The 27,795-nt window shown below is 32.5% G+C and overlaps 4 protein-coding genes across 4 annotated transcripts; all 4 read right to left on the bottom strand.

The window, feature by feature from the left end:
* Positions 1–2,257: 2,257 nt before the first annotated feature.
* Positions 2,258–2,752, bottom strand: LOC124935463 (receptor-like protein 9DC3). The gene has a single exon (XM_047475895.1). The coding sequence runs from the start codon at positions 2,750–2,752 to the stop codon at positions 2,258–2,260; it is 495 nt and encodes a 164-aa protein (XP_047331851.1).
* Positions 2,753–11,974: 9,222 nt separating this feature from the next.
* Positions 11,975–13,303, bottom strand: LOC124935462 (receptor-like protein 9DC3). Its single transcript, XM_047475894.1, has one exon. It carries the CDS (start codon positions 13,301–13,303, stop codon positions 11,975–11,977), a length of 1,329 nt encoding a protein of 442 aa, XP_047331850.1.
* Positions 13,304–18,197: 4,894 nt separating this feature from the next.
* On the bottom strand, positions 18,198–19,165 carry LOC124935461 (receptor-like protein 53). The gene is made up of 2 exons (XM_047475892.1): positions 18,798–19,165; positions 18,198–18,726 (listed from the first exon to the last, which is right to left on the bottom strand). Exons 1-2 carry the CDS (start codon positions 19,163–19,165, stop codon positions 18,198–18,200), a joined length of 897 nt encoding a protein of 298 aa, XP_047331848.1.
* A 60-nt stretch (positions 19,166–19,225) lies between these two features.
* Positions 19,226–19,582, bottom strand: LOC124935460 (receptor-like protein Cf-9). The gene has a single exon (XM_047475891.1). It carries the CDS (start codon positions 19,580–19,582, stop codon positions 19,226–19,228), a length of 357 nt encoding a protein of 118 aa, XP_047331847.1.
* Between the last annotated feature and the right edge of the window lie 8,213 nt (positions 19,583–27,795).

Raw genomic sequence — 27,795 nt, 5'->3', positions numbered from 1 at the left:
TCCAATATCGGCGAGTGCATTTGGGCCATCTGGCATTGACGAATGCATTTGTTAAGTTGTCTTTTGACAACTCTAGATCAGAGAGAAGGAGATAGAATATTTGGACATTGATTAATGTATTTAGGGCATTTGAGGGAATTCAAGTCAAGGTGAAGATTTGTTGAGATGTCTTGAATTGATGATGCAAAGAAAGAGAATATTGAACAAAAAGAAAGTATATATTTTTGATGTGTAATCTTGATTTAAGAAATAAGATTAACACAAAAGAAAATGTGATATTTTTTTATGGTAATAACTAGGAAAGTATTGTGATAATATTTTGGAGATTATTTGCCAAAATATTGTATTGACCTAGTTGGAGCCTATTTAAAGGTGTAGTCGATCACTTCAGAAAGTTGAAGTATTTGCCTTGAGAGCATCATTTTCAATCCCCAGTTATGTATCTCTTAGGGTTTCGGGGGACCGAGTGTTATATAAACTCGTGTCATAACCCTAGTCTGTACTGATGTAATCTCGATTATGATTTCCTAATAATATTCTATCTTTCTGGTGGACGTAGCCAAGTTTTATCTTGGTGAACCACGTTAAAATATGTGTCGTTTTTTATTGATTAGGTCATCTCACGCCTCCGTTATAACAATGACTAACCCGACTTTCATCTAAATGTGTACCCATCAAAACAACTTGCCATGTCAATTTGAACCAATTGATGAATGCATAATCAGAATCATCATCAATGACGGTGTTACCAATTGATAAATGTTGATACACTCGCTAAAATATTTAATTTTATTTTTTGAGATATATCTGAATAAATAATACATGATATATGAAAAATCATAAATATTCTGTTAATATTGTTAACTTAATGTGGCCTACTCAAGTTTTCTAACCAGAGAGACAACTAATTGTATATGACTCTAACATATTTTCCACACATTATTGATGATTCCACATTAAGTCTTGAAAAATTAACAAATTTGTGTTACTACTATTAACAAATAAACTTTAAAGGTCCCAATTTAATATTTGTGATACTCATCACCTAACTTTAACATATTTTTCCAAAGATTTCAAAAAATTAAAAAGATCTCTAATGTTCTGATGACCTTCAAAATACTCTGTTTTGATTTAAGTAAAGACCCAACCAACATTTTATACTCAAGATACATGTTCTTGAAATTATTTATATTCATTTGCTCGTCAGTTTGATCAGGTAAACTAAAATAACATCAATTAAAAATAAATAAATCAAAACCTTAATAACTTTGACTAAGAATAATTTGTTTGGGAAACTAAAACACCTCTCCAAACAAGAAAATACTTAAAGAAAAGGGAAAATTAAAAAAAAACAAGAAATAAGTTGCCTATGCCGTTGAGCTCTCTTTAAGTCTAAACCCTAAATTTAATTTTATATCTATTTATTTATTAATTTAATTAATTATTAAACACAAAGTAAACAATAATTTATTTGTTATGAGAAAACAACTAAAACCGTGTCTTGTAGTTTAATTGTTATGGATTTAGCACAAAGTCTGGTTTAGTTTTGTTATGTCATTTTGATTTTGGATCTGAACAAGTACCATAACCACTAAGACCACTAAGACCACTAAGAGTAGATATATATCATATAAGTTTCTGAAATACTTTTATTTGTTTTAAGACGTTAACTTTGTTACATTTTTCTTGGTTTACAAATTAAGAGTTAGTAATGTCCCATCTAACTTTTCTTTATTAATAAAGATGAAAGTTAAATATTTATAATACATGATTATGTAAAGAAATAAACAATATAAGGACACAAAAATAAATCATAAATTATAATTTGAAAAACAGAATTATTCGTCTACTTACATGTTGATATAATGTTGTTTAAGCACACAACGACAAAAATATATATACAATCGCATTACAATGTTTAAAATATAAGATTCAAGTCCTATAAACATAATCTCATCACAATTTATTTTATTATCAAATGTAACATCATTATTTCATTAACGTAAAAATTGAAACATTTAAGTAGAAAACAAAACCGAGTGAAAATGACCGTAGAACTAGTTAACCTAAAAACTTGGAGAACATGTATACGATAGTACCTGATCCCAAAAAAAAATATTGGTGTGAAAATGTTGGTTTAGTAAAAATGTATACAAATGTTAATACGTTATTTGTCTATTCTGTTAAACTAAAAAATAAAAAACGTTGACATTAGTTGTTGTTTAATATAATATGTAATGAATTAATTACCTGAAAATTAATGTAATCTCAGATTACTAGACAATCTCCTCCCTTGTCTGTATTTCTTGATGATTCTATATCCCTCTTCATCGATCATTGTGGCAAACCATTTAGGTCTTCCCGTATAGAACGAAAGACAACCTCCACCTAACCCGATTATCATTCCAGATGCATACCCCATCAAAACAGCTTGCCATGTGAACCCGTTCATGAATGCATAATCTGAATCATCATCTTCAGAATCACGCCCCTGGCATTTTCTTGACAAAGGAGGTCCACATAATGCCACGTTTGAAGATAGATCCAATTGTTCGAGCTGAACTAAATTTCCCAATTTTACAGGTATATGTCCGCTAAGCCGATTATTGGAAATATTCAACATTGTGAGTCCAACTAACTTGCCAACAACATCCGGAATGGCGCCCTCAAACTTATTGCTTGACAAATCAATTATTGTCCGAAATTGTAAGATAATTCCTTTAATGGGAGCATCAAAGCCTTTCATTGTCATTGTAACAGAAATTTGATAACCATTTGCAAAGATATCAGATTTTTGCTATTTTGATTGGCCGTCTTCGTAGCATTGAAGTTGTTAAAATAATATGACGACAATGGGCCAGTGAACTCATTATGGGATACGTCGAAAATGCGCAATCTAGGAAAAGGAGACGGGTTCTTTGAAATGTGAAGACCTCTAACTCTGGAAGAGCGTCCACCCAAATCGGAAATGTTCCATTTATCATATTGTTTCCAACGTCTAACACTTGTAAGTACTTACAGCATGAAAGTGATTCTGGTATTGGTCCTTGTAAATTATTATTTTGAAGGTCCAGTACTGTAAGGTAGGTGCTGAAAATCCCGAAACATGGATGAATCGGACCTTCAAGCTCATTCTGGGACAAATCAAGTAGCTCGAGAGAGCTCATGTTACATATGGAAGAGGGATATCTCCTTTTATCTTATTATTGGTTGCACGAAATATGAACATGTTGCTCATTTCTCCAATCCATTCAGGTATTTGGCCACTAACCCCGGTGTTGGAAAGGTCAAGTTGTCGGAGGATTTTTGAAATCGTCAAAAACTTAATGGGAAAGTATCAAGGTACAATGTGCCATCAAAATTATTGGAAGATAAATCGAGTCTACTTAAGGTCTGTCAAATTTGAAAGAGAAGGAGGGATGAGACCAGTAAAATTGTTGTAACGTAATGACAAACCACTAAGTTGTGAGAGGTTTCCAATTGAACCGGGAAGGGATCCTGAAAGATTGCAATTATCAAATAGCAAGGAATGTCTTCATTATTAATGTTGAATTGCCGTAAATTAAGAAGAAGAGATATATTTGGTATTGGTTTAATTGGGTGGTGGAAGAGTATGAATCTATCTAATTTACTTGCAAATTCATTCATATAGCATTATTTATAGAAGAGAGATACGATGAGTGAGATCAAGTTAATTAATTATTAGTTAGGAAATCTGAGTACAATTACTCTGAGTTGACTTATTAATTATTGATAAAAAAAAAAGATAAATATTTGGATTATTGACTCGTAGGGCTACTGGTGGTACTCCCGTGGAATCTTTATTTTTATTACTTTGGACATGATTTTGTACGTAGTTTATTTTTGTTCAGGTGTTGCAAATCTTGTTCTTTCACTACTCTCCCGATTGAGGTGATTGCAGAAGCTTCGTCATGTAAATAATTTATTCCAAATAATAAAGTGCAGTTTTAATGAGAATGGTTGTTATATAAAGACTTAACAATTTGTATATGATGAGTCTGAAATAATACATGCAAGATGGGGAATATTTCTAAACATTTTTTTTCCTACACTGAATTTGTATCAAAATCATGTGATGTATGTAATAGGGCCAAATGCATAACTACCTTTCAAAAACATTAAAGAAAAAACACAGAATGAAATCTCAAATTATTCATATAGATATGGACCATATTAACTAATTCTGTCATAATAATAATAATAATAATATTATTATTATTAAACGAGGAGTCTTAATCATGGTTTTCTGAAAATCATTCTATATCAATTCATTTTGTTTTATCAAAATTCGGTCAGGTTTTAGACCGGATTTTAATTTTTTTTAAACATAAATTTAAATATATTAATACATAAATTGTATATATAACCCCTTAGCATATGAACAAATAATCAAATATCCTTCAATAATATATTAAAAAAGCGGCACAAGAAGAAACAAGGGCAAGGTATATATTAAGGAGTACAAATATGAGATGACTAAGTACGTATTAACTTTTCAATTTATCAATATTGTGCGCCAAAATATCATCCTCATATACACTTTCCTAACATTACATTAATGCCTGACCAGGCCTTTATCCATGCGACTGGACCCATTTATGTTTCAATGCTCAAAATTTGTGCATTTATAATTAGCATATACATACATGTCCATGAGGGCATACATCATAAAAATGTAATCTCTATATATATAATGATGCTTAATTTTTAAAGTGTTTGGATTGCCGGGTTGAGAGCTGTGGTTAATTTGGATATATGTGAGAGTAAATGGATACTTGGGTCGGATTGTGGGTTGACCCGCCTATAAAATTTTTATCGTAATATTTTTTCACGGTTTTTTATATTATTACTCGTGTAAATGCACGGGATACATACTAGTATTTATAAATTATGATATTTTCATATACAGTGAACTCTATGGTTAGACAATTTCTACCTAAATCATGTAAGTAGGAAATAACATTCATTCTCATAAACAAAAGACTCAAAACAAATATGAGTTCATAGAAAATAATAAGCTAACGAATTTTGGCATAGAAGTGACTTGCAGTAATATAGAACAGAAGGGGAAAGGAAAGAAATAAGAAGTTATTGGCCTCCTTACTTGAAGTTCAGCTTCTCATTATTTTAATCATCGTCTTCAAATTCTTCTGAACAATTTCATCTCCCTGCCTTTTTTTTTTTTTTACCGAATTTTGACCGTTTCAAAAAGTAACTTTATTGAAATCAAAAGTCAGACCGCTTTCAACCGTTTTACCGTCGGACCGTTATTTTAAAATTATTTTACCGCTAATTGGACTGTGTATTTTAAAATTACAAAGTCAGTTTTTGGATGGAAGCCCACTAATTATGATTTCAACCAGTTTTCCACACAATTACTTGGGAAGTTGTGTCAGAAAAAAAAAAAAGGGCAAGTTTTCACTAATAAATCAAAGGTCCCAATTTGAATTGTATGATACATATCACTTAATTTTTAAGTCAAGTTTTGCATAAAGAGACAATTTATGATCTACAACATATTCTTCCAAAAGATATCTTCAAAAATAAAGGAAAACTTAAATTCTATTGTAAAGCTCAAAAGAATCATTGTTTTGTAAGTCAATAACTTCAAAACTAGTTAGGTTTAATTGTATATACGTCACATAAATTTACTAAGCTAAGTTACAAAACACATTTCCCAAAACACAAACAATAAATCAAAACATAAATAACTACTTAGTTTTCAGTTTGTTTTAGTACAGTAATAAACACGTTCCCCAACAAAAAAATGTTATACAAAAATATACTTTAAAAGAAAAATTAATAAAATCATTTACGTAGAAAAATAATTATTTGCCTATGTTCTAAATTTAGAAGGGAAAGATTTGTATTGAGTTGTCATTGCAATATGTTTATGTTTTTATTGATAAACTTAGAAGGGAAGGAATTTGCATTGATTTTCGTTGTAATATATGTTTATGTGTTTTATAGGTATATTTGAACGACGCTCTATTAGCCTAAATTGACAAATAATTTTATTTTTCAACAAATAAAACAATTTATTTTATGTAAATATATATATTCAAATGTATGGTTTTAGTTAATATGGATGTGTTTGCCATAACAAATTTTATTTGTGGAAGAAATAAGGCATAAACGTGAATTTCTTAACTTTTAACCATGGAAGCAGATTTGTTGTCTCACAAAAAATCCCCCTATGTGTCTCACAATTCAAAATTTAGTTAACGTTAGGATTAATATGAGTCCCACATTCACATTTAATGTGTAATTTTTTCCAGTTTTAATGTAGGGAACATATAAGAGGACTGCTTGAGGCATCATATATGCCGTCTTTGTCCATGGAAAAAATACTTAAAAAAAGGGGAAAACTTCTAAAATAATAAATAAATAAAAAAAGAAATAACTTGCCTACCCTATCGAGCTCTCTTAAGTCTTAACCTTAACTTAATTATATATATATATATATTTATTAATTATTAAAAGAGATAAACATGTTGGGAATTTTGAAACGAAGATTACTTTTATACTGTAATCTAGCAATGTGAGACGGGTAAATGCACAGGTTATCCAAGTCTAAAATAGAAAATCAAGCACAAAACAAAACAACACCAGATTTACGTGGAAAATCCTCTCAACCTAAAGGTGAAAATGTAAGAGATCTACTTCCTCCTTCCTCATTCTCTTCTTCTTCCTCTGTTTCTTCTCTTCTTTTCAGAATGTCTTCTCTCTCTAGAAGTGATAGAATAATCAACATTCTTAGGTTTTGCCTGTTTAATTGAATGCCTGATTGGGCTGGACCTAAAGGCCCAACAATCTCCCCCTCCAGCCCACGGAGAGAGGCACACCGATCTTCAAGTCATCACTTGATATTCATACCGACAAGCCGACAACAGAGCTCGAACTTTTCTTTTGGAACAATCTTCGTAAACATGTCTGATGGGTTCTTATCCGTGTGGATTTTCTTCAGCTTCATATGTTGGTTTTCTATTACATCTCTTAACTAATGAAACCTCACATCAATATGCTTAGTTCTGGAATGATATGAAACATTTTTGCTCAAATCTATGGCAAACTGGCTATCACAAAAAACAATTGCATCTTTTTGTTACATACCAAGCTCTAGGAGAAATCTAATCATCCACAATAACTCCTTACCAGCTTCAATTGCTGCAATGTATTCTGCTTCTTTTGTTGATAAAGCCACACATTTCTACAACTTGGATTGCCATGACACTCTCCCCCTGCAAAAATAAACACATAACACGAAGTGGATTTTCTGTGATTTAGATCTTCAGCCATATCAGCATCTGTGTAACCTTCTAACACAGTTTCACCATTTCCAAAACTCAAACACAAATTGGAAGTGCCTCTTAGATATCTAAGAATCCACTTCACTGCTTCCCAATGTTGTTTTCCTAGATTAGAGAGAAACCTACTTACCACACTAACTGCATGCGCTATATCTGGCCCAGTGCAAACCATTGCATACATCAAACTCCCTACAGCTGAGGAGTATGGAACACTTGACATTTCATCATTTTCTTTCTCTGTTGATGGACACATCTTTTTGCTCAATTTAAAATGGCTAGGAAGTGGACTACTTACTTCCTTTGCTCTTTGCATGTTGAATCTTTCAAGCACCCTTTCAATGTACTTCTCTGGTGACAACCAAAGTCTCTTAGCCTCTCTGTCACGAGTAATCTGCATTCCCAATATCTGACGTGCTTGACCCATGTCTTTCATGTCAAATGTCTTGGACATCTCCTTCTTCAACATGGCTATTATTTGAGCATCATGTCCTACAATCAACATATCATCAACATAAAGTAAAAGGATTAGAAACTTTCCATTAGAAAATCTTTTAAAGTAAACACACAGATCTGCCTTGGTTCTTTGGTACCCATGACTCATCATAAAAGAGTCAAATTTCTTGTACCACTGTCTCAGAGCTTTTTTTAAACCGTATAGACTCTTCTTTAATTTGCAAACCATGTTCTCCTTTTCTTTCACTACAAATCCCTCTAGTTGCACCATGTAGATCTCTTCTTCCAAGTTACCATGAAGAAATGCAGTTTTTACATCAAGTTGCTCAAGCTCAAGGTCTAAGTTAGCTACTAGACCTAACAGTGTACGAATGGAAGTCATCTTTACTACTGGTGAGAAAATCTCCTCAAAGTCGATGCCCTGTTTCTGTCCAAAACCCTTTACAACAAGTCGAGCTTTATACTTTATAATTTCTCCATTTTCATCTCTCTTTAGCTTGAACACTCATTTGTTTCTCAATGCCTTTCGGCCCTTTGGAAGTTCCACCAGCTCATATGTGCCCATCTCTTGCAATGACTTCATCTCATCTTTCATTGCATTCTGCCACTTAACTTTGTCTTTATGAACTTGTGCCTCCTGAAAACTTTTTGGATCTCCTTCTTCTGTCAATAATATATAGTCTGAAGAAGGGTACCTTTTAGAAGATTGGTTCTCTCTTTCAGACCTTCTTAATAGTGACTCTTCTGGCTCCTCTTGATGATGTTGCTCTCCCTGCTTAGGACATCATAAACAGTCTCATCATCATTACTACCATTCATGTCAGAGGTTTCCTCTGTGGCTTCTTCATTATGTTCATCTTCATTTGTTATTGTTGATTGTACATGTGAAGGAATTGGTATGAGTTCTATGGACTCATCAACTCTCTCTAACTTTTCAATGATTTCTGGATTTATCTCATTCTGACCTTCGAAGAACACAACATCTCTGCATCTAACAATTCTTTTCTTTTCTGGGTCCCATAATCTGTACCCAAATTCCACATTTTCATACCCAAGGAAAATACATGGAATTGCTTTATCATCCAACTTGGATCTTTGCTCCTTTGAAATATGCACATATGTTTTGCATCCAAACACTCTTAGACGCGAGTATGAAATATTCTTCTTAGACCATACTCTTTCTGGTATTTCAAACTTTAAAGGAACAGAGGGTGACCTGTTTATGAGATAGCAAGCTGTGCGAACTGCTTCTGCCCAAAACTATTTTGGCAACTTTGTCATCTTCAGCGTGCATCTCACCTTTTCTACAATGGTGCGATTCATTCTCTCAGCCACACCATTGTGTTGTGGAGTTCCAGACACTGTTTTCTCATGTCGAATTCCATATTTTACACAATATACTTTAAACTTCTTGGAGGTATACTCTCTCCCGTTATCAGAGCGAAGACATTTCATCTTATTGTTTGTCTCTCTTTCTACCATGACATTAAACTCTTAAAAGTAATTAAATACTTGGTCTTTCGTTCTCATGAAATAAATCCACACCTTTCTAGATGCATCATCAATAAATGTTAGAAAGTATCGATTGTCACCCAATGGCTCCTCCTCAAAAGGATCACACACATCAGAATAAACCAAGTCCAACACATTCTGTTTCGTTTCTGATGTTTTACTAAAAGAGACTATGTGTTGCTTACCAAAAGGGTAGTAGTCGCATAGATCCAAAACCTCATCTTTGGTTGAGGGGATGTGAAGCTTCCTCACCAGAATTCGTAACCCTTTCTCACTCATGTGGCCGAGACGTTGATACCACAGATTTAAAGAGCTTTCAGTTTGTACTGCATTTAACCCATTCTTGAGTATCTTCACATGGGTTCGGTATAAGGATTTCCACGACTTCCCTTTTGCTACAATTATTCATCCTTTGTCCACTACCAAGGTAATTCTTGAATCCATCTTTGTCCAATGCATCACCTGATATCAAGTTTAGACGCAAATCAAGAATATATCGCACATCTTTCAGTGTTAACTGATGTCTCAGCTCTGTCTGCAAACAAATATCACCAATACCCATAATGCTCGAGTCACTAGTATTACCCATCTTCACTGTACCAAGATCTCCAGCCTTGTAAGTCATGAAGAACTCTCTATTTTTTGTAGCATGATAGCAAGCATCTGTATCAACTATCCACTCAACTCCTTGATGACTTTCTACATGTAGATATTGTTCTTTTTCACAATAAAGAATCACTACATCATCTGCAGTTACTATGGCTGTGGTATTTCTGATCTCATCATCTTTCTTCTGATTTTTGTCTTCATTCTGTAGTCTTTTCCAGGCTCTACAATTTTTCTTCATGTGACCTTCTTTATCACAGTGATAACATTGTCTTCCCTTAGATTTTGATCTGCCTCTGGATTTGCTATGGCCTCTTGATTGTTATCGGTATTCATCTCTTCCCATGTTCTCCGTGACAAGGGCTTGTGCACTATTTTTATTAGTTGACTTCTTTCTTGTCTCCTCATTGAACAAACTGCTAGTAACTATACTCATAGTAAGAACACCATTCAGATTTGCATTACTAACTGTCACAACCAATGTCTCCCAACTATCGAGCAATGATCCCAAAAGAAATAAGGCTTGCATCTCATCTTCTAAGGTCATCTTCATCACTGAAAATTGATTAATCAAGCTCTGAAACTCATTTAAATGCTCAACAACACCTGCACCTTCTCTGAATTTCAGATTTACTAACTTTCGAATTAGAAACGCTTTGTTACCTACTGTTTTCTGCTCATATAATGACTCCAGATTCTTCCACAACTCATGTGCACTCTTCTCACTTGCTATATGGTGGTACACGCTATCATCAAGCCACTGTCTGATTGTGCCGACTGCTTTTCGGTTCAATTTTGTCCAATCACTGTTAGACATATCTTTTGGCTTCGCACTATCTCCTTCAGCCGACTCATACAAGTCTTTACAATAAAGGATATCCTCCCTCTTGGATTTTCAAATCTGCTAGTTATTATTTGTCAACTTGATCATTATGCTATTGCCTTCCATCTCAACCTACAAAAACACTCTTCAAAAATAAACCTAACAGCTCTGATACCACTTGTTGAGAATTTTTAAACGAATATTACTTTTATACTGTAATCTAGCAATGTGAGATGGGTAAATGCACATGTTATCCAAGTCTAAAACAGAAGATCAAGCACAGAACAAAACAACACCAGATTTACGTAGAAAACCTCTCAACCTGAAGGTGAAAATGTAAGAGATCTACTGCCTCCTTCTCTTTTTCTTCCTCTGTTTCTTCTCCTCTGTTTCTTCTCTTTTTTTAAGAATGTCTTCTCTCTTTAGAAGTGATAGAATAATCAACATTCTTAGGTTTTATTTGTTTAATTGAATGCCTGATTGGGCTGGACCCAAAGGCCCAACAAAACAACAGTTTTATTTCTTGTGAGAATACAACTTAATCTATTGTCATATAGTTTAAATGTTATGGATTTAAACAAAATCGATCAATCACACAAGATGTCTTGTTTGAGTTTTGGTATGTTCGTTTTGATTTTGTATCTTGAACAACTAACTTAAGAATTAACTTAGTTGTATTTTTGTTGGTTCACAAATGAAGAGTTAGTAATGTCTCATTTTCTTTTCTTTATTAATAAAGATGAAGTTAAAATATTGCAGTATATGATTATATGAAGAAAGAAACTATATAAGACAACAAGAATAAATAAAAAACTATAATTTGAAATACAGAATTATTCGTCCGCTTAGATGTTGATAGAACGTTGTTTAACCACAATGAAAAAAAACATATACAATCGTATTATCATTTCTAAAATATAAGATTCAAGTTGTTATAAATATAATCTTGTCGCAATTTATTTTCTTATTCAGGGTAACATCATTATTTTATTAACGTAAAACTGAAACATTTAAGTAGTAAAACAAAACCGAGTGCAAATGACCATGACACTAGTAAACTCGAAACCTTGAAGAGCATGTATACCGTATGTGGTACCTGATACAACATAGACAGTAATATTGGTGTGAAAATGTTTGTTTAATAAATTGTATAAAAATGTAAACTGTTAGTTAATCTATCTATTCTATTAAACTGAAAAGTTAAAAATTAGTATTTAATTCAGTATGTAAAGAATTAATTACCTTAAAATTAAGGTAATCTCAATGAACTGGGTATTCTCCGAACTGGAACTCGTCCTCCTCGTCTGTATTTCTTCATGATTTTATAAACCTCTTCATCTATCATTGTCGCAAACCATTTTGGTCTTCCTGTTGAAAATGAAAGACAACCTGCAGCTAAGCCGATTATCATTCCAAATATGTACCCCGTCAAAACAGCCTGCCATGTGAACCCACTGAATGCAAAATATGAATCATCTTCAGAATCATCGTGTGGTGGTGGTGGTGGTGGTGGCGGTGGTGTTTCCATTTCATGCCCCTGGCATTTTCTTGACAAAGGAGGTCCACATAATCCCTTATTCTCCATGTAAGAAGTGTTTAAAAATGTATCGAATTGCTTACCCTGCGGTATGCGTCCTTCTAGTCCATTGCAAGAAAGATTTAAAACTTCAAGGAATGTTATACTTGTAAGTTCTTGAGGAATCTCTCCTGTAAGGTGGTTTGAAGACAGGTCCAAAGATTCAAGATGGACTAAATTTCCCAATGATTCTGGTATAGGCCCGGTAAGACGATTGTTGGACATATTCAACATTGTGAGTGCAACCAAATTGCCAACAACATCCGGAATGGATCCCTCAAACTTATTGCTTGACAAATCAATTGTTGTCCGTGGAAAGGAGATTCCTTGAAGATGAGCATCAAGCCCTTTTGTTGTTATTGTAACAGAATCTCGATAATGGTATGTGTAGGATCCATCAGAGTATTGATAAAGATTATACTCTTTGCCCATATATAATTCGTGACCCGTGCTGCTCCGATTCACCGTCTTCATGGCATAGAAGTTGTTAAAATACCATGATGGAAAGGGTCCAGTGAACTGATTGCGGGATATGTCAAAGATGTGCAATTTAAGAAAAGGAGATTGAGCCTCGGAATTCATGTCAACGAAGCCATGCAATCTGTTAGACCTCAATACAAGGACCTGTAACTCTGGAAGAGCATCCAACCAACTAGGAAATGTTCCTTTTATCATATTGTTTCCAAGGTCTATCACTTGTAAGTTGATGCATAAAGAAATGGATCTTGGTATTGGTCCTTGTAATTGATTTCCATTGAAAGCAAGTGTTCTAAGCATGTTATCCTTTGCATATATGGCTGGAATGCCGCCATGAAAATGATTCATTCGAAGGTCTAGTACTGAAAGTGTCGCACTGAAATTCCCTAAACATTGATGAATTAGACCTTCAAGCTCATTTTGGGACAAATCAAGTAGCTCAAGAGAGCTAATGTTACATATTGAAGAAGGGATCTCTCCTTTAATCTTATTATTGGATGCACGAAATATTCTCATGTTGCTCATTTCTCCAATCCATTCAGGTATTTTCCCACTTACCCCAGTGTTGGAAAGGTCAAGTATTCGGAGCTTTTTTGAAGTTTTCAAAAACTTAATAGGAAAGTTATTTAATTTACATGAAAACAAAAGCAGTGTAGTAATGGTAGAGAAATTGCCATCAGCGTCTACCACTGACAAATTTACATTATTGCCCAATTGAATGATGTCTAGATGTTTTATGTTTGAAATGTTGATAACAAGATGCCAAAATATATTTTTCTTATTATCTCAAATAGATTTTTACAACTCTTTATAGGAAAACATAGACTCTTCATATGCTTGACTCTTCAAATTACAAAACAAAATTATTCTGCATATTAAATAGCTCCCACCCAAATCTCTTGGTTATCCCACTCACCCCTAGTTATTACTCTAGGATTATTAAACATCAAAAAACTAAATACCTTATTAATTAAAGTTTATTCAACAAATTTCCTCCTTAAACTTAAATATTCTTCCCATCTCTCATTCCAATCAGCCTTTTACAACTCTCCAACAGTGTGGTCGGTAATGGCTTGGTGAATATGTCAGCGGCTTGAGCTCGACTTTCAACATGCTCCAACTCAACCTTTCCTTCTTTGACTTGTTCTCGAATGAAATGAAATCGGACGTCAATGTGCTTGCTCCTTCCGTGATTAACTGGATTCTTTGCCAACTCGATCGCTGACTTGTTATCAACTCGAATCACAGTCCCTTCGTCTCGGATCACTCCCAAATGCTTTAGTAAATTTGAAAGTCATACTGCATGACACACACTCCAAGAGGCCGCCACATACTCTGCCTCGCAGGTCGACAAAGTTACAATAGGCTGCTTCTTTGACAACCAAGTAAAAGCTGAATTTCCGAGTAGGAATACATAACCCGAAGTACTTTTCCGGTCATCAACATCACCACACCAATCACTATCAGAGTAACCCACTAATCGGTAATTATCTGATTTTGAATAGAAGATACCAAGTGAAAGAGTTCCTCGAACATATCTCAGAATTCTCTTCAAGGCCTTCAAATGTGTATAGCTTGGATCCTCCATGAATCTGCTTGTTATCCCAACACTCAACATTAGGTCGGGTCTCGTGCTTGTAAGATACCTTAGACTTCCGATTAAGCTTCGATATCTCCCAGCATCAGCCCGTTCTCCTCCATCAAACTTTGAGAGTTTAGTGCCTGGTTCCATTGGAGTTGAAACTGGGTTGCAGTCCTCCATTTTAAACTTCTTTAAAATTTCAAGCGCATACCTCTCTTGGGATATAAAAATCCCTTCCTCTGACTGCTTCACTTCTAGGCCAAGAAAATATTTCATCAAACCTAAGTCTGTCATCTCGAACTCCTTCTTCATTACCTCCTTGAACTCCTCAATCAGTTTTGTGTTGCTTCCGGTGAATATGAGGTCGTCGACATAGAGAGCGACTACCATCATATCATTTTCTGATTTCTTTGTGTACAAGGCATGCTCGTACGGACATTGTTGGTACCCATTTTTCTTGAAATACTCGTCAATTCTCTCATTCCAAGCACGAGGAGCCTGCTTCAGCCCATAGAGGGCTTTTCTCAATCTCAGCACCTTCTTCTCATCACCTCTCTTCATATACCCAAGTGGTTGCTCGACGTACACCTCCTCCTTCAACACTCCATTTAGAAATGCTGATTTCACATCCATCTGTAGAATTAGCCATTGGTTTTGAGCAGCTAACGAGATCAGAAGTCGGATTGACTCCATTCTCGTGACAGGAGCAAAAACTTCATCATAATCGATTCCCTCCTTTTGTCTATAGCCCTTCACCACAAGTCGAGCCTTATAACGCTCAACCTCTCCTTCGACATTCATCTTTTTTTTGTACACCCATTTTACTCCAATGGGTCGAGTTCCTTCAGGAAGGTCGGTTAGCTCCCAAGTTTTATTGCGTTCAATTGCCCCAATTTCTTCATCCATAGCCGATCTCCATTTCTCGTCTTGTACAGCTTTCTCAAAATTCAAATCTTCTAAGTCGGCGAGAAGACATACAATGTGGACTTCATTTGTAGTGTCATATATCTCCCGTAGACTTCTCATTCTGGGCTGTAGAGGCTCAGATTCATCTTTTGAAAGCTCGGTGGTTGTTGATATCGGAGACATAACAGTCTCTGAACTAGTTTCTTCCTCAATCGGGTTACTCCAGTTCCATGTCATTGATTCCTCCACGTGAACATCTCGACTCACCACCAATTTCTTATTAATAGGATCAAACAATTTATATGCCTTAGATTTTTCATCATACCCGATAAAAATGTACTTTTTGCTTCGATCTTCTAACTTTGTCCTGTGCTGACTTGGTACTTGCCCATAACTCACACTACCGAATACCTTGAGATGAAAGACACTCGGCTTCATACCACTCCAAATCTCTTGAGCTGTCTTCTCTCCTAGCTTGGCATGTGGACATCTATTTTGCACATAAACCGCGCACTGCACTGCCTCTGCCCAAAACTGTTTCGGCATATTCTTTCCTTTCAACATAGATCGAACCATATCGAGTATAGTTCGATTCTTTCGTTCTGCTACACCGTTTTGCTGCGGAGAATATGGAGCAGTCAAGAAACGCTTGATTCCATGTTCTTCGCAGTATTTGTTGAACTCGTTAGACGTGAACTCACCTCCTCTGTCAGATCGGACTGCTTTGATAACTTTGTTTGTTTCTTTCTCCACCATCACTTTAAATTTCTTGAAGTTTTCAAACACTTCTGACTTCTCCTTCAGAAAATAAACCCACGTCTTTCTCGAAAAATCATCAATTAAAGAAAGGAAGTATCTTTTACCACTAAATGATTCTGGAGTTATTGGCCCACATAAATCTGTGTGAATCAGTCCGAGTTGCTCCTTTGCTCTGTATTCAGAACTGCTTGGGAAAGAAGTCCTCGCTTGTTTCCCGATCACACATTCTTCACAGAACCTCTTTTCGAATATAATGTTAGGCAGTCCAAGCACCATCTCCTTTTTCACCAGCTCGTTCAACCCTCCGAAGTGAAGATGACCGAACCGATAATGCCACTTCATGGCCTCATCCTCTAGATCAAGTTGCATACATTTATCTTGAACTATTTTAAGCTCAAGTTTGTACATACGGTTTTTCTTCATTTCTACCTGGGCAATGAGTCTCCCAAGTTTATCCTTCAGTTGCATTTCTCGGTCCTTCATTATAGCCGAGTACCCTTTCTCCATCAACTGTCCCATGCTCAGTATGTTGCTTTTGAGATCAGGTACGTAGTAAACATCTCTGATTTCTCCGATTCCCCCATTTTTCTACTGATACCTGATCGTTCCTCGACCTTTGACGGCTACTTTTGAAGCATCGCCGAAAGAAATGGATCCGGACTCCACCTTTGAGAGTATTTTGAATAAGCTCTCGTCGCCGCACATGTGGTTACTTGCCCCAGTATCCAAGTACCAAAATGAGTTATCAGAACAACTTGGTTTGATCTCAGTTTCTGGAATTTTTGTCACCAGCAACAACCCTTCATCTTCTTTCTCAGCAAAAAAGTTTGTTGGTTCCTCCTTTTTCTTCTCGGATCTACAATCTTTGGAAATATGACCCAGCTTTCCGCAATTGTAACATTTTATCGAGTAACAATCCTTGGCAACATGTCCATTCTTTCCACAGTTATAACACTCAATATTATTATTTGTGTTTGTCCGGCCACCCCGAGCTTGACCTCTGCCATGCCAGTTCTGTTGGCCGACTTGCTCACTTCCTCGTCCACCTCTTCCTCTACCACCTAGGCTTCTGCCTCTTCCTCTGCCTCTGGTACTCTGAGCATAAAACACCTTCTCCTCTTTTATTGTCGCCTTCGCCTGGAGAGCCTGTTCAAGAGACTCCCCCTTCTTGTTTTTTCCTTCTCTGCTCATGCGCTTCCAAGGACCCAGCAAGCTCTTCAATGGTGAGCGTTGATAGATCCTTAGATTCCTCTATTGCGCACACAATATTTTCGAAACTATCTGTCAATGACCTCAGAATCTTTTCAACAACTCGGTTTGATGAAAGACTCTCACCATTCCGATTTAGTTTGTTCACCACGGTCTCCACTCGAGTAATGAACTCAGATACGTTTTCAGACTCTTTCATCCTCATGTTTTCCAGATCGCCCCTTAGGGTTTGAAGCCGGACTTGCTTCACCCGTTCGTCTCCTTTGTTTGCTATTTCGAGTGTATCCCATGCCACTTTGGAAGATTTTGCGTCAGCTATCTTCTCAAAACCAGATTCGTCGACAGATCGGTATAGTAGATATAGAGCCGCCCTATCTTTAGCTCGAACGACCTTCAACGCGTTCAACTGGGCATTTGAATACCCATCTGTGTTCTCCGGTTCCTCATACCCAGTCTCGACCACATCCCAGTTATCTTGGGAACCGAAAAAGGGCCTTCATCTGCACCTTCCAGTTGTCGTAGTTGACGCCTTTTGTCAACTTGGGTAGCGGGATGCCATTGGTTAGACCTGCCATTCCTCTCAAGTGTTTACACTCAACACACACACCTCACAAGGCTCTCGATCGCTCTTGTTTTTCTCTCTCGGCCAGCGCACACCGCGGCGTTCTCTTTTGAGACTAATAGGTTTTCTCACGCTCACCTCACACACAATAGCTCTGATACCAATTTGTTGATAACAAGATGCCAAAATATATTTTTCTTATTATCTCAAATAGATTTTTACAACTCTTTATAGGAAAACATAGACTCTTCATATGCTTGACTCTTCAAATTACAAAACAAAATTATTCTGCATATTAAATAGCTCCCACCCAAATCTCTTGGTTATCCCACTCACCCCTAGTTATTACTCTAGGATTATTAAACATCAAAAAACTAAATACCTTATTAATTAAAGTTTATTCAACATGAAAAAGTATCAAGGTACAATTTTCCATCAAAATTATTGAAAGAAAGATCGATTTCATGAAGCTCTTTCAAATTTGATATGGTGTGCGGAATTGGGCCAGATAGATTATTCCTTGGAATGGAAATAGAGGACAACATTGAATTGGGCAAGATAGAGGGAAGTGCACCGGAAAGCATGTTGTTGTCTAGCCATATGGCAACTAAATTTGGAAGCCCAAATAGACCAGCAGGAATTGAACCTTGTAGGAAATTATTGCTCAAATCAAGATAGATTAGGTTCCTAAGACCAGTTATGTTGGATGGGATTTGTCCTTCAAATTGATTACCTAATAGATACAAATCTGTGAGTCCATAAAGATTTGAAAGAGAATGAGGGATGAGGCCAGAAAAGTTGTTGTAACTTAATGACAAAGCAAAAAGTTGGGAGAGGTTTCCAATTGAACTGGGAAGGGATCCTGAAATATTACAATAATCAAAGTCCAAGAGGTTTAATGAGCGAAGATGACCAATTGAATCGGGTAAACTACCAAATAAACTTATGGAAGTAAGTACTAGATACTTAAGAGGACTCGTCCCACTAACATTCCAGTTCACATCGTCCCATCGTTGCTCCGTATGAATAGTATTTGTAAGGCTGGTAAGTTGAAAACAGCGTCAGGCACTTGTCCATACAACCCATTCTCCACAAGAGTGAGAGATGTCAAGGAAGTTAGATTCACTATGGAATCTGGAATATTGGAAGAAGACATGTTTATATAGCTGAGAACTAGAATTTCCAATTGTGTCAGGTTACTAATGATGTTACGAAAGTCATGTTGTTCCAGTCTGAATAATGAGGGTATGTCTTTATAACCATAGAGATGAAGGACAACTAGTTTAGAGAGGTGGGCGATCTCCGATGGGATTGGACCTGTGAAATTGGAACTGGAAATGTTAAGATGTGTGAGGGTGGGTGCCAACATGCCAATAGAAGACGGTATGTGAGATTGTTGGAAGTTGTTGAACGAAAGTTCTAGGCTTGTTCAGGGAAGCTGGAAGAGAGTGGTGTTTGGATGGAAGGTTCCAGAAAGCTGGCTACAACTGAGATCAATGCCGATGACATCGCCGGTAAGATCATCGCATGTCACTCCATCCCATGAGCAGCAATTTGTGCTGCTCTCATTCCAAGACACTGTCTTTGGATAAGATGGTACATCATATGCACGACAGCTTTCATAAGTAGAGTTATGATCAATTACAAACATTTGCTTGAATTGGATCAAGATAAGGCGATGTTCATGAGGACACAATTTATTAGGAATAGAAAAAGATGATGATGATGAGGAGGAGAGAACCTGATGAAATTGCACTGGAATGATGATGAGAAGTAGCAGCCACATTATTAGGAATGTCTTCATTATTAATGTTGAATTGCTGTAAATTAAGAAGAAGAGATTTATTTCGTATTGGTTTGGGTGGTGAAAGAGTACTATGAATCTAATTTACTTGCAAATTCATAAGCATTATTTATAGAAGAGAGATCAAAGTTAATTATTAGTGAGTACAAATTACTCTGAGTTGACTTATTAATTATTATTATTATGCTGAAAGATGTTGGTAAGTTTGTGAATGTCTGATTCAAGCTATAACATGACTTACGAAATTTGGTAGTATATGAATGATGATTGGTTTTGATGCTTAGTTATTGCAACGTTAATGTTATGTTGATCGGATATTTGGAGCACTTTTCTAAGACTATAAATGAAGAATTAAGCGCTTACAGTTTTGATGTTTAGTCATAAGAGAAATTGGACGTTTGTATTATTAATTTGTTTGGCTTGTCTGTATTGGTATAAAAAAACATGTAATCGCGGTATTAGACACATGTTTTAGGATAAGATTGATACAAAATTTTAGTCGCATGTTTATGTTTGAATTTATTCTTAGATGCATTTACAAGGTTTAATTAACAAACGAAGTCTAAAAAAAATATTTTATATAAATGACCAATAGTTTATAATAAAGGTCATCATCTGATGAGCACGTGAGACATAGCGCCGAAACCCCTTTTTCACGAGTAACCAAATACCAAATTTTGATTAAAATCTATTTCATTCGCGTTCGAGAATGCAAAATAAATTTATTTTCTCAAGTTTTTAAAGAGTAAATTAGTGGCGACTCTAAAAATCAAAATTAGAGCGATATTATTAAATTTTATTTTCGGTTCTACACCTCACTTTAGACGAGATGATTTCTGAGAAAGGCATTCTCTCGTTCATTTTACGAGGTTAAGAGAAAGGTAAGCCACACAATTTAGAAATCGATATTAAGTTAGAGTCTAGTTTAGTCTATCATTTTGATTCTCCATCCCACCAGGGATTCAAAAGGAGGTAAATTATGAGCGAAAATTATCGAGTCGAAAATCACTTTAAGATATTAGACATATTTTTTATTATTTTTATTTTTGAATTAATGAGAACTAGAATCATACCCTAATTCCTAAGCTTCAACATAAGAAGCGATGTCACAATCTTAATAAATTTATTATAAAAAAAAATTATTTTCAATTTTTTTAAAAATTAATTATTTTAATAAATACATATAATTCTATTTATATATTATTATTTAAAAAATATATAACTTTTATTTATTTATTAGAATAAATTCACAATATAAAACAAAATAATTTTATATATTAAGAAATTGCCTGATTCGAATGAGTGGAGGTAGTATCTAATTATTAACAATAATTTTTTTAATTAAATTCATAGATTAATAATAAAATTTGTTTCAAAAAATACCGATAAAATTATGTTAGACCTTCTTGATTTATCAAAAGATTTAACCAAAAATTCCTGAAAACCCTGATTGGGGGAGGATTGGGGGAAGATTCGGTGTTTGATTACATATGAGAAAAGACTTTGATGTTATGTCTCACGTGTCCGTTAAAAATTGTCTATACTTTTAATTTTTTTTTTTAAATATTTTACACTTATTTTAATTTGTTTATTTTCATGAACTCATATCCGGTCTAAAATGTCTAACCTGAATCCTAAAACTTAAATTTTAAGAATAATAATTATTTACATTAGTTGTTTTAAACCTGAGAAATGAGAAGACATTTTAAAAAAGGAATTACAATTTTATTATATTCATAAATTAATTTTATAACTATAATAAATCAACATACAATTTTTTTTTTTCTTTTTAGAGTTTTTAGCCCAATTATAAACAAAAATGAGTAAATTAAATGTTTAAAATGAGCTCAACATGCCCTAAACGAAATAAGAAAATTGTTTTTGGTTAAAATTATTATTTTAAAAATTATTTATTTTTTGGTTTAATTATTTTTAAAATGTTCAAGTTATATTTAAAGTATAATAATAATAAAAAAAAAATGAATAAAATAAAATAAAAAATGGACATAGGGCCAATCGGCCCATATAGCTCTTTCTTTTGTCAAAGTTTACGAGAAATGGGTCACAGCTCAAAGTCGTGGGCCTCATCATTTATGAGTCAAAGACTCAAAATTGAAAGTTTACCTAAAATTAAATTGAAGTGAAGTTAAAGTCAAGTGGATTAATCATTTATATGGAAATTTTTAATGAGAAAATATGTACAACTACTATTTAACTTGACTATATACGGTAGTTAATTATTAGCTATAAATTTTTTAGATAAACTTCATAAATTAATTTTAAATTCCTGTTTAAATAAATAAAGACAAAACCATATCAAAAGAAAATATAAGTTTAATATAATCCAAAAAAACCCATCAAAATACATAGGAGAATGATGAATGACCTTTGTGTAAAGATGAATGATGTTCTAGCTGTACAAATCTTGTTCTGTCACGATTCTCCCAATTAATGAATTGCTTGATCAAGTAATTACTTTATTAGTCTGTCTCTTATTCCAAATAATGAATTGCAGTTTAATAAGAATTATTGTTATATAAAGACGACCTAACCATTTGTGCATCTGATTAGTCTGAAATAATACATGCAAGAGATGAGGATATTTCTAAAGATCTATTTCCTCCTACACTTGAATTTGTATCAAAACAATGTGATGTATGTAATAGGGTCAAAAATGCATAGGCTACCTTTCAAAATATTACAAATAACATAAAAAATTGCAGTTTGAAATTGTTCATGTATGGACTCATTGGATAACGCTTTTATTAGGTTAGTTGAGCAGCCTTAACCATTGTGTTAACTTTTTTTCCCAAAACAAATCATAATTAAAAAAAATGTGCCAAGTCAAAGTCTTCTTGAAAACAACTGGCATCGATAGTTTTCGACATACTGTTGGACTATTAATTATGATTTACATATTTTCCACACATTTATGTGGCCAAATCAAGTCTTTGTATTGAAAGAAAAAAAAATGTATTTCTCCTTTAGTGAAGTTGCATAAATATATATCTAGGTAATAATTAATTTAATCCATTTAAAAAATTACATATATGTATAATATAATATATAAATTGAAGGCATGCACCTCAAGGTACATTCCTCAAAGTTTTTGTTGTTACTTTATCCCACGCGAATACTATTCAATACCTTACGAAAAATTGATCACATCGGAACGGTTCCGAAGTCGAATCCATAAATGCATTGCTTGTTAGTGTATGTCCTATAGATCTCCCTGATATTGAGATTGGAAATTTGCTCTACAATATGTGTTCGGTTTTAAACAGATATATGCATGTTAACATTTGGATGTTAATTAATGTTTGTTCTCATTTATATTACCTAGCCATCATATTTCCACATGCTTCACTTCTTTCTCTCGGATTCATTTTTGTATGTACAGAAAAGCTATGAAATTAACAAGAAGAGAAATATAAAAATGAAGATCTATGTTAAATTTTCTAAAAAAAAGTTAATTTAAATATATTAGTAAATAAATTGTATAAAACTAAATACCAGTTCATAGAAATCATAAGCTAACTAATTTTGGCATTCTTTTAATTATCGTCTTCTTCAAATTATTCTGAATAATTTTATTCTTTCCACCTCCTTGCAGGAATTTTCCAACCGGTGATAAATGAAAAAATAATCAAATCACAAAAAGTAAAGGCACTTAGTTATACAACTTACCAATGGCGAGGAATGAGGGATCTTTAATTTTTGCAATACTCTATAGAAACAGATAGAGTCTTGATGCGGAAATTGTAGATCAAGGTTGCCGAACGAGAGAGAAGATGTTGCACAACATATCCAATCTTGATAATGGAAACTTTTGAACCTGAAATTTTCGGTTTGGATTTTCGATCGAAACGTCCTGTTGGACCGAATTTTGACCGATACGAACGGTAACCAATATTCGATCAGATTGCCAATGACAAAATGTGTCAAGTCAAAGTCTCCTTAAGACCACTAGTTATGATTTCGACCAATTTTCCACATATTGACGTGGCAAATCAAGTTAAAATAACCTCAAGTTTTCACTAATAAATCAAACAACTTAAATTTAAAGATCCAAATTTAAATTGTATGATACTGATTACTTCACTTTTAAGTCAAGTCTTGCAAAAGAGACCATTTATGATCTACAATATATTTTCAATTATTAAGGAAAATTTAAATTTTCTTGTAAACCTTAAAATAATCATCGCATTGTAAGTTTAATACTAGGACTGACCATTTTGGACACGACACGAAAATACGACCCGGACCGATTACGAAAAAATCAGGTTATGGTTATGTATTTTTTTGTTCGGGTCAAAATCAGGTCGACCTGTTTAACCTGATTAATAAATAGGTCAAAATCGGGTCGACCTGACACGACCCAAAGTAGACCCGATAACTCGTTTAAAATTTCTTTTGTTGAGTTTTGTGTTATTTTTTTTAGTCACTCACTCATTTTCTTTTGTAAAATTTTGTATAAGTGAATTTGTGATTTAACTTCACTTTTATTTTGTATTGATGTCATTTTAATTTGAAATAGAGAGATATGAATTAATTACATCGGATTTGGTTCGAGTTAAGTTAAGTAAATCGGGTCAAAAAGGTCAAACGGGTCAGGTTCAGGTCAAACACAAATAAATAGGTCAGTTTCAAGTTAGAGATTTTTGACCCGAATTATTAAACAGGTCATATTTATGTTAGAATCGTTGAACCCGTTAACCTGTCAACCTGAACCCGCCAACCTAAAACTTAGGTAAATTGCCAGCCTATCTAATACCTTCAAACACACTTCAAAAACACATTCTCCCCCCAAAATATATATATATATAAAAACACTTCCAAAGAAAATTAAATAAAATCATCAAATAATTACCTACGTAGTTGATTTCTCCAACCCTTCATCTAATTTTTTTTTCTGAAGCCTTAACTATTAAATTCAATGTAAACAACAATTTTGTTTCTTAGGAAAAAACAACCTAACTAACTAAGATTATGGTGACCCGAATGAGTTTTGATTGGAGCATGGGCTTAGACTCGTGATATAATAATATAAAATAAAATCATAACGGGTTTATTACATCACGAGTCTAACTAAAATAATCTATATATATCTAATAACGCTTAATTTGAAATGTTGAGGGTGTACTTCACGCTCTCTCCAAAATAATTCTCATATCACAAAGGTATTTTTTCATATTTCTCTCTCTTTATTTATGAATTGTTTTTCTTTCCTAAATATATTAATTAATTTTAATTTGTATATATATATTAATGTTATAATTATTATTAAAATATATTAAAATTTAATATTTTACATATACACATTAAACCAAATATTTATCTATATTAATTGAGTTTAGCATTAAATACTAATTATAAAACATTAAAACCTGCAATAAAATCAAAAATTTCAAATATATATTATATTAATTATAAAATGTAACTTTTAGTTATTCCATTATATTAATTATAAAATAGAAAAAAATTTATCATGTTTAACATTAAAATATTAAAACCTACAATAAAATTAATAATTTAAATTATATATTATATTAATTATAAAATTTAACTTTCAGTTATCATATTATATTAATTATAATATAAAACTTAACCTGCAATAAAATCAAGAATTTCAAATATATATTATATTAATTATAAAATGTAACTTTCCGTTATCCCATTATATTAATTATAAAATAGAAAAAAAATATAGTTATCATGTTTAGCATTAAATACTAATTATAAAACATTAAAACTTACAATAAAATTAAGAATTTCAATTATATATTATATTAATTATAAAATTTAACTTTCATTTATTATATTATATTAATTATAATATAAAACTTAATTTTCAGTTATCATATTATAATAATTATAAAATTTAACACAAAAACAATAATTATGAAAAACATAAACAGTGTAACTGCAATTAAATCGATATAATAAATCAACCCAACTTTTCATCTTTTTTTCCATCTAAATATTTGTTTTCCTATAAATAATTTTACATCAACAAGGTTCAATTTAAGAGAGAAGAGTGATATTCTGCCTATTCGGTCTCCTTTTGCGGCTTTCACTATTTTGCTTTTTTTTTCTCAGGAATTTTATCATTTTAGGCAACAACAACATTCTATCTTTTGAATTCCATCTTGGTTAAAGTGAATAATAATTAAATTATATTAACATCAATTTCTCTATCAACGTCATTATTTCATTCAATAATTAAATTGGTAATATATTATGTTTCACCAATCTATTGGTCATTGTTTTTTTTCCAGGAATTTGATCATTTCAGGCCGCTGCAACAACGTCCTATCTTTTGAATTCCATCTTGGTTAAAGTGAGTAATAATTAAATTATATTAACATCAATTTCTCTATCAACATCATTATTTCATTCAATAATTAAATTAGTAATATGTTATGTTTCACCAATCTATTGTTCATTGTTTTTTTTTCCAGGAATTTGATCATTTCAGGAAGCTGCAACAACGTCCTATCTTTTGATTAAATTTTATGACTAATTAATAAAATAAAAAATTTAAATACATATAATCTCTTTATTCTTAGCATAATATTTTTTTTTTCTATTCTCCAATTTTTTTTTAAATATTATTAACGTTTAATTAATTAATTTATTATTCATATTATTTTATAATATTTGTCATATTTAATATATTTATATTATATTAATAATCTTTTTATTATTATTCAATCTAAATAGAAAAAAAATGTAGTTATCATGTTTAGCATTAAATACTAATTATAAAACATTAAAACCTACAATAAAATTAAGAATTTCAATTATATATTATATTAATTATAAAATTTAACTTTCAGTTATTATATTATATTAATTATAATATAAAACTTAACTTTCAGTTATCATATTATAATAATTATAAAATTTAACACAAAAACAATAATTATGAAAAACATAAACAGTGTAACTGCAAAGTTACACTTAAATCAATATAATAAATCAACCCAACTTTTTATCTTCTTTTTCATCTAAATATTTGTTTTTCTATAAATAATTTTACATCAACAATGTTCAATTTAAGAGAGAAGAGTGATATTCTTCCTATTCGGTCTCCTTTTGCAGCTTTCACTGCTTTGCTTTTTTTCTCAGGAATTTTATCATTTTAGGCAACAGCAACAACATTCTATCTTTTGAATTCCATCTTGGTTAAAGTGAGTAATAATTAAATTATATTAACATCAATTTCTCTATCAACATCATTATTCCATTCAATAATTAAATTGGTAATATGTTATGTTTCACCAATCTATTGTTCATTATTTTTTTTCCAGGAATTTGATCATTTCAGGCCGTTGCAACAACGTCCTATCTTTTGAATTTCATCTTGGTTAAAATGAGTAATAATTAAATTATATTAACATCAACTTCTCTATCAACATCATTATTTCATTCAATAATTAAATTGGTAATATGTTATGTTTCACCAATCTATTGTTCATTGTTTTTTTTCCAGGAATTTGATCATTTCAGGAAGCTGCAACAACGTCCTATCTTTTGATCAAATTTTATGACTAATTAATAAAATAAAAAATTTAAATACATATAATCTCTTTATTCTTAGCATAATATTTTTTTTTTCTATTCTCCAATTTTTTTTTAAATATTATTATTACTTATTATAACGTTTAATTAATTAATTTATTATTCATATTATTTTATAATATTTGTCATATTTAATATATTTATATTATATTAATAATCTTTTTATTATTATTCAGTCTAAATATTTTTAAAATTACTTTAGTTGAAGTTATCCAATATAATATTCATCCTTCTTTTGAGTCAAAGTAGGAGTAATGACTATATTTTATGATTTAATAAAATAAAAATAATTTTTTAGATTAAATATATTTAATTTTTTTAAATACATATAGTTTTATTAGTTAAAAAAAGATGATCTCTATCTTTTGAGTATATGACTTTTTTTCTATTCCAAACAATTTCACATGATAAAGTTTAATGTATTTAATAATATTTATTTTTAATCACAAAAGAAATAAATAAATTTTTTTGAAATATTATTATAACATTCAATTAATTATTTATTATTTCCCATTATTTTTCAATATTTATCTTTATTCTCATTTTTAATATATTCATATTATATTAATAATTTATTATTATTATTAACATATGAGATATAAATACTTTTT

Source organism: Impatiens glandulifera, chromosome 4 (assembly GCF_907164915.1).
Source record: "Impatiens glandulifera chromosome 4, dImpGla2.1, whole genome shotgun sequence".
NCBI classification, from domain to species: Eukaryota; Viridiplantae; Streptophyta; class Magnoliopsida; order Ericales; family Balsaminaceae; genus Impatiens; species Impatiens glandulifera.
This window is presented reverse-complemented; position numbering and strand designations above follow the sequence as displayed.

Coding starts and splice junctions, on each gene's coding strand:
- LOC124935460 (XM_047475891.1), bottom strand. CDS start 19,582: ATGTGGCTGCTACTTCTCATCATCATTCCAGTGCAATTTCATCAGGTT.
- LOC124935463 (XM_047475895.1), bottom strand. CDS start 2,752: ATGACAATGAAAGGCTTTGATGCTCCCATTAAAGGAATTATCTTACAA.
- LOC124935462 (XM_047475894.1), bottom strand. CDS start 13,303: ATGAGCAACATGAGAATATTTCGTGCATCCAATAATAAGATTAAAGGA.
- LOC124935461 (XM_047475892.1), bottom strand. CDS start 19,165: ATGTTGGCACCCACCCTCACACATCTTAACATTTCCAGTTCCAATTTC. Junction 18,727..18,797: donor CGGAGCAACGATGGGACGAT/GTGAACTGGAAT, acceptor TTTATTTGGTAG/TTTACCCGATTCAATTGGTC.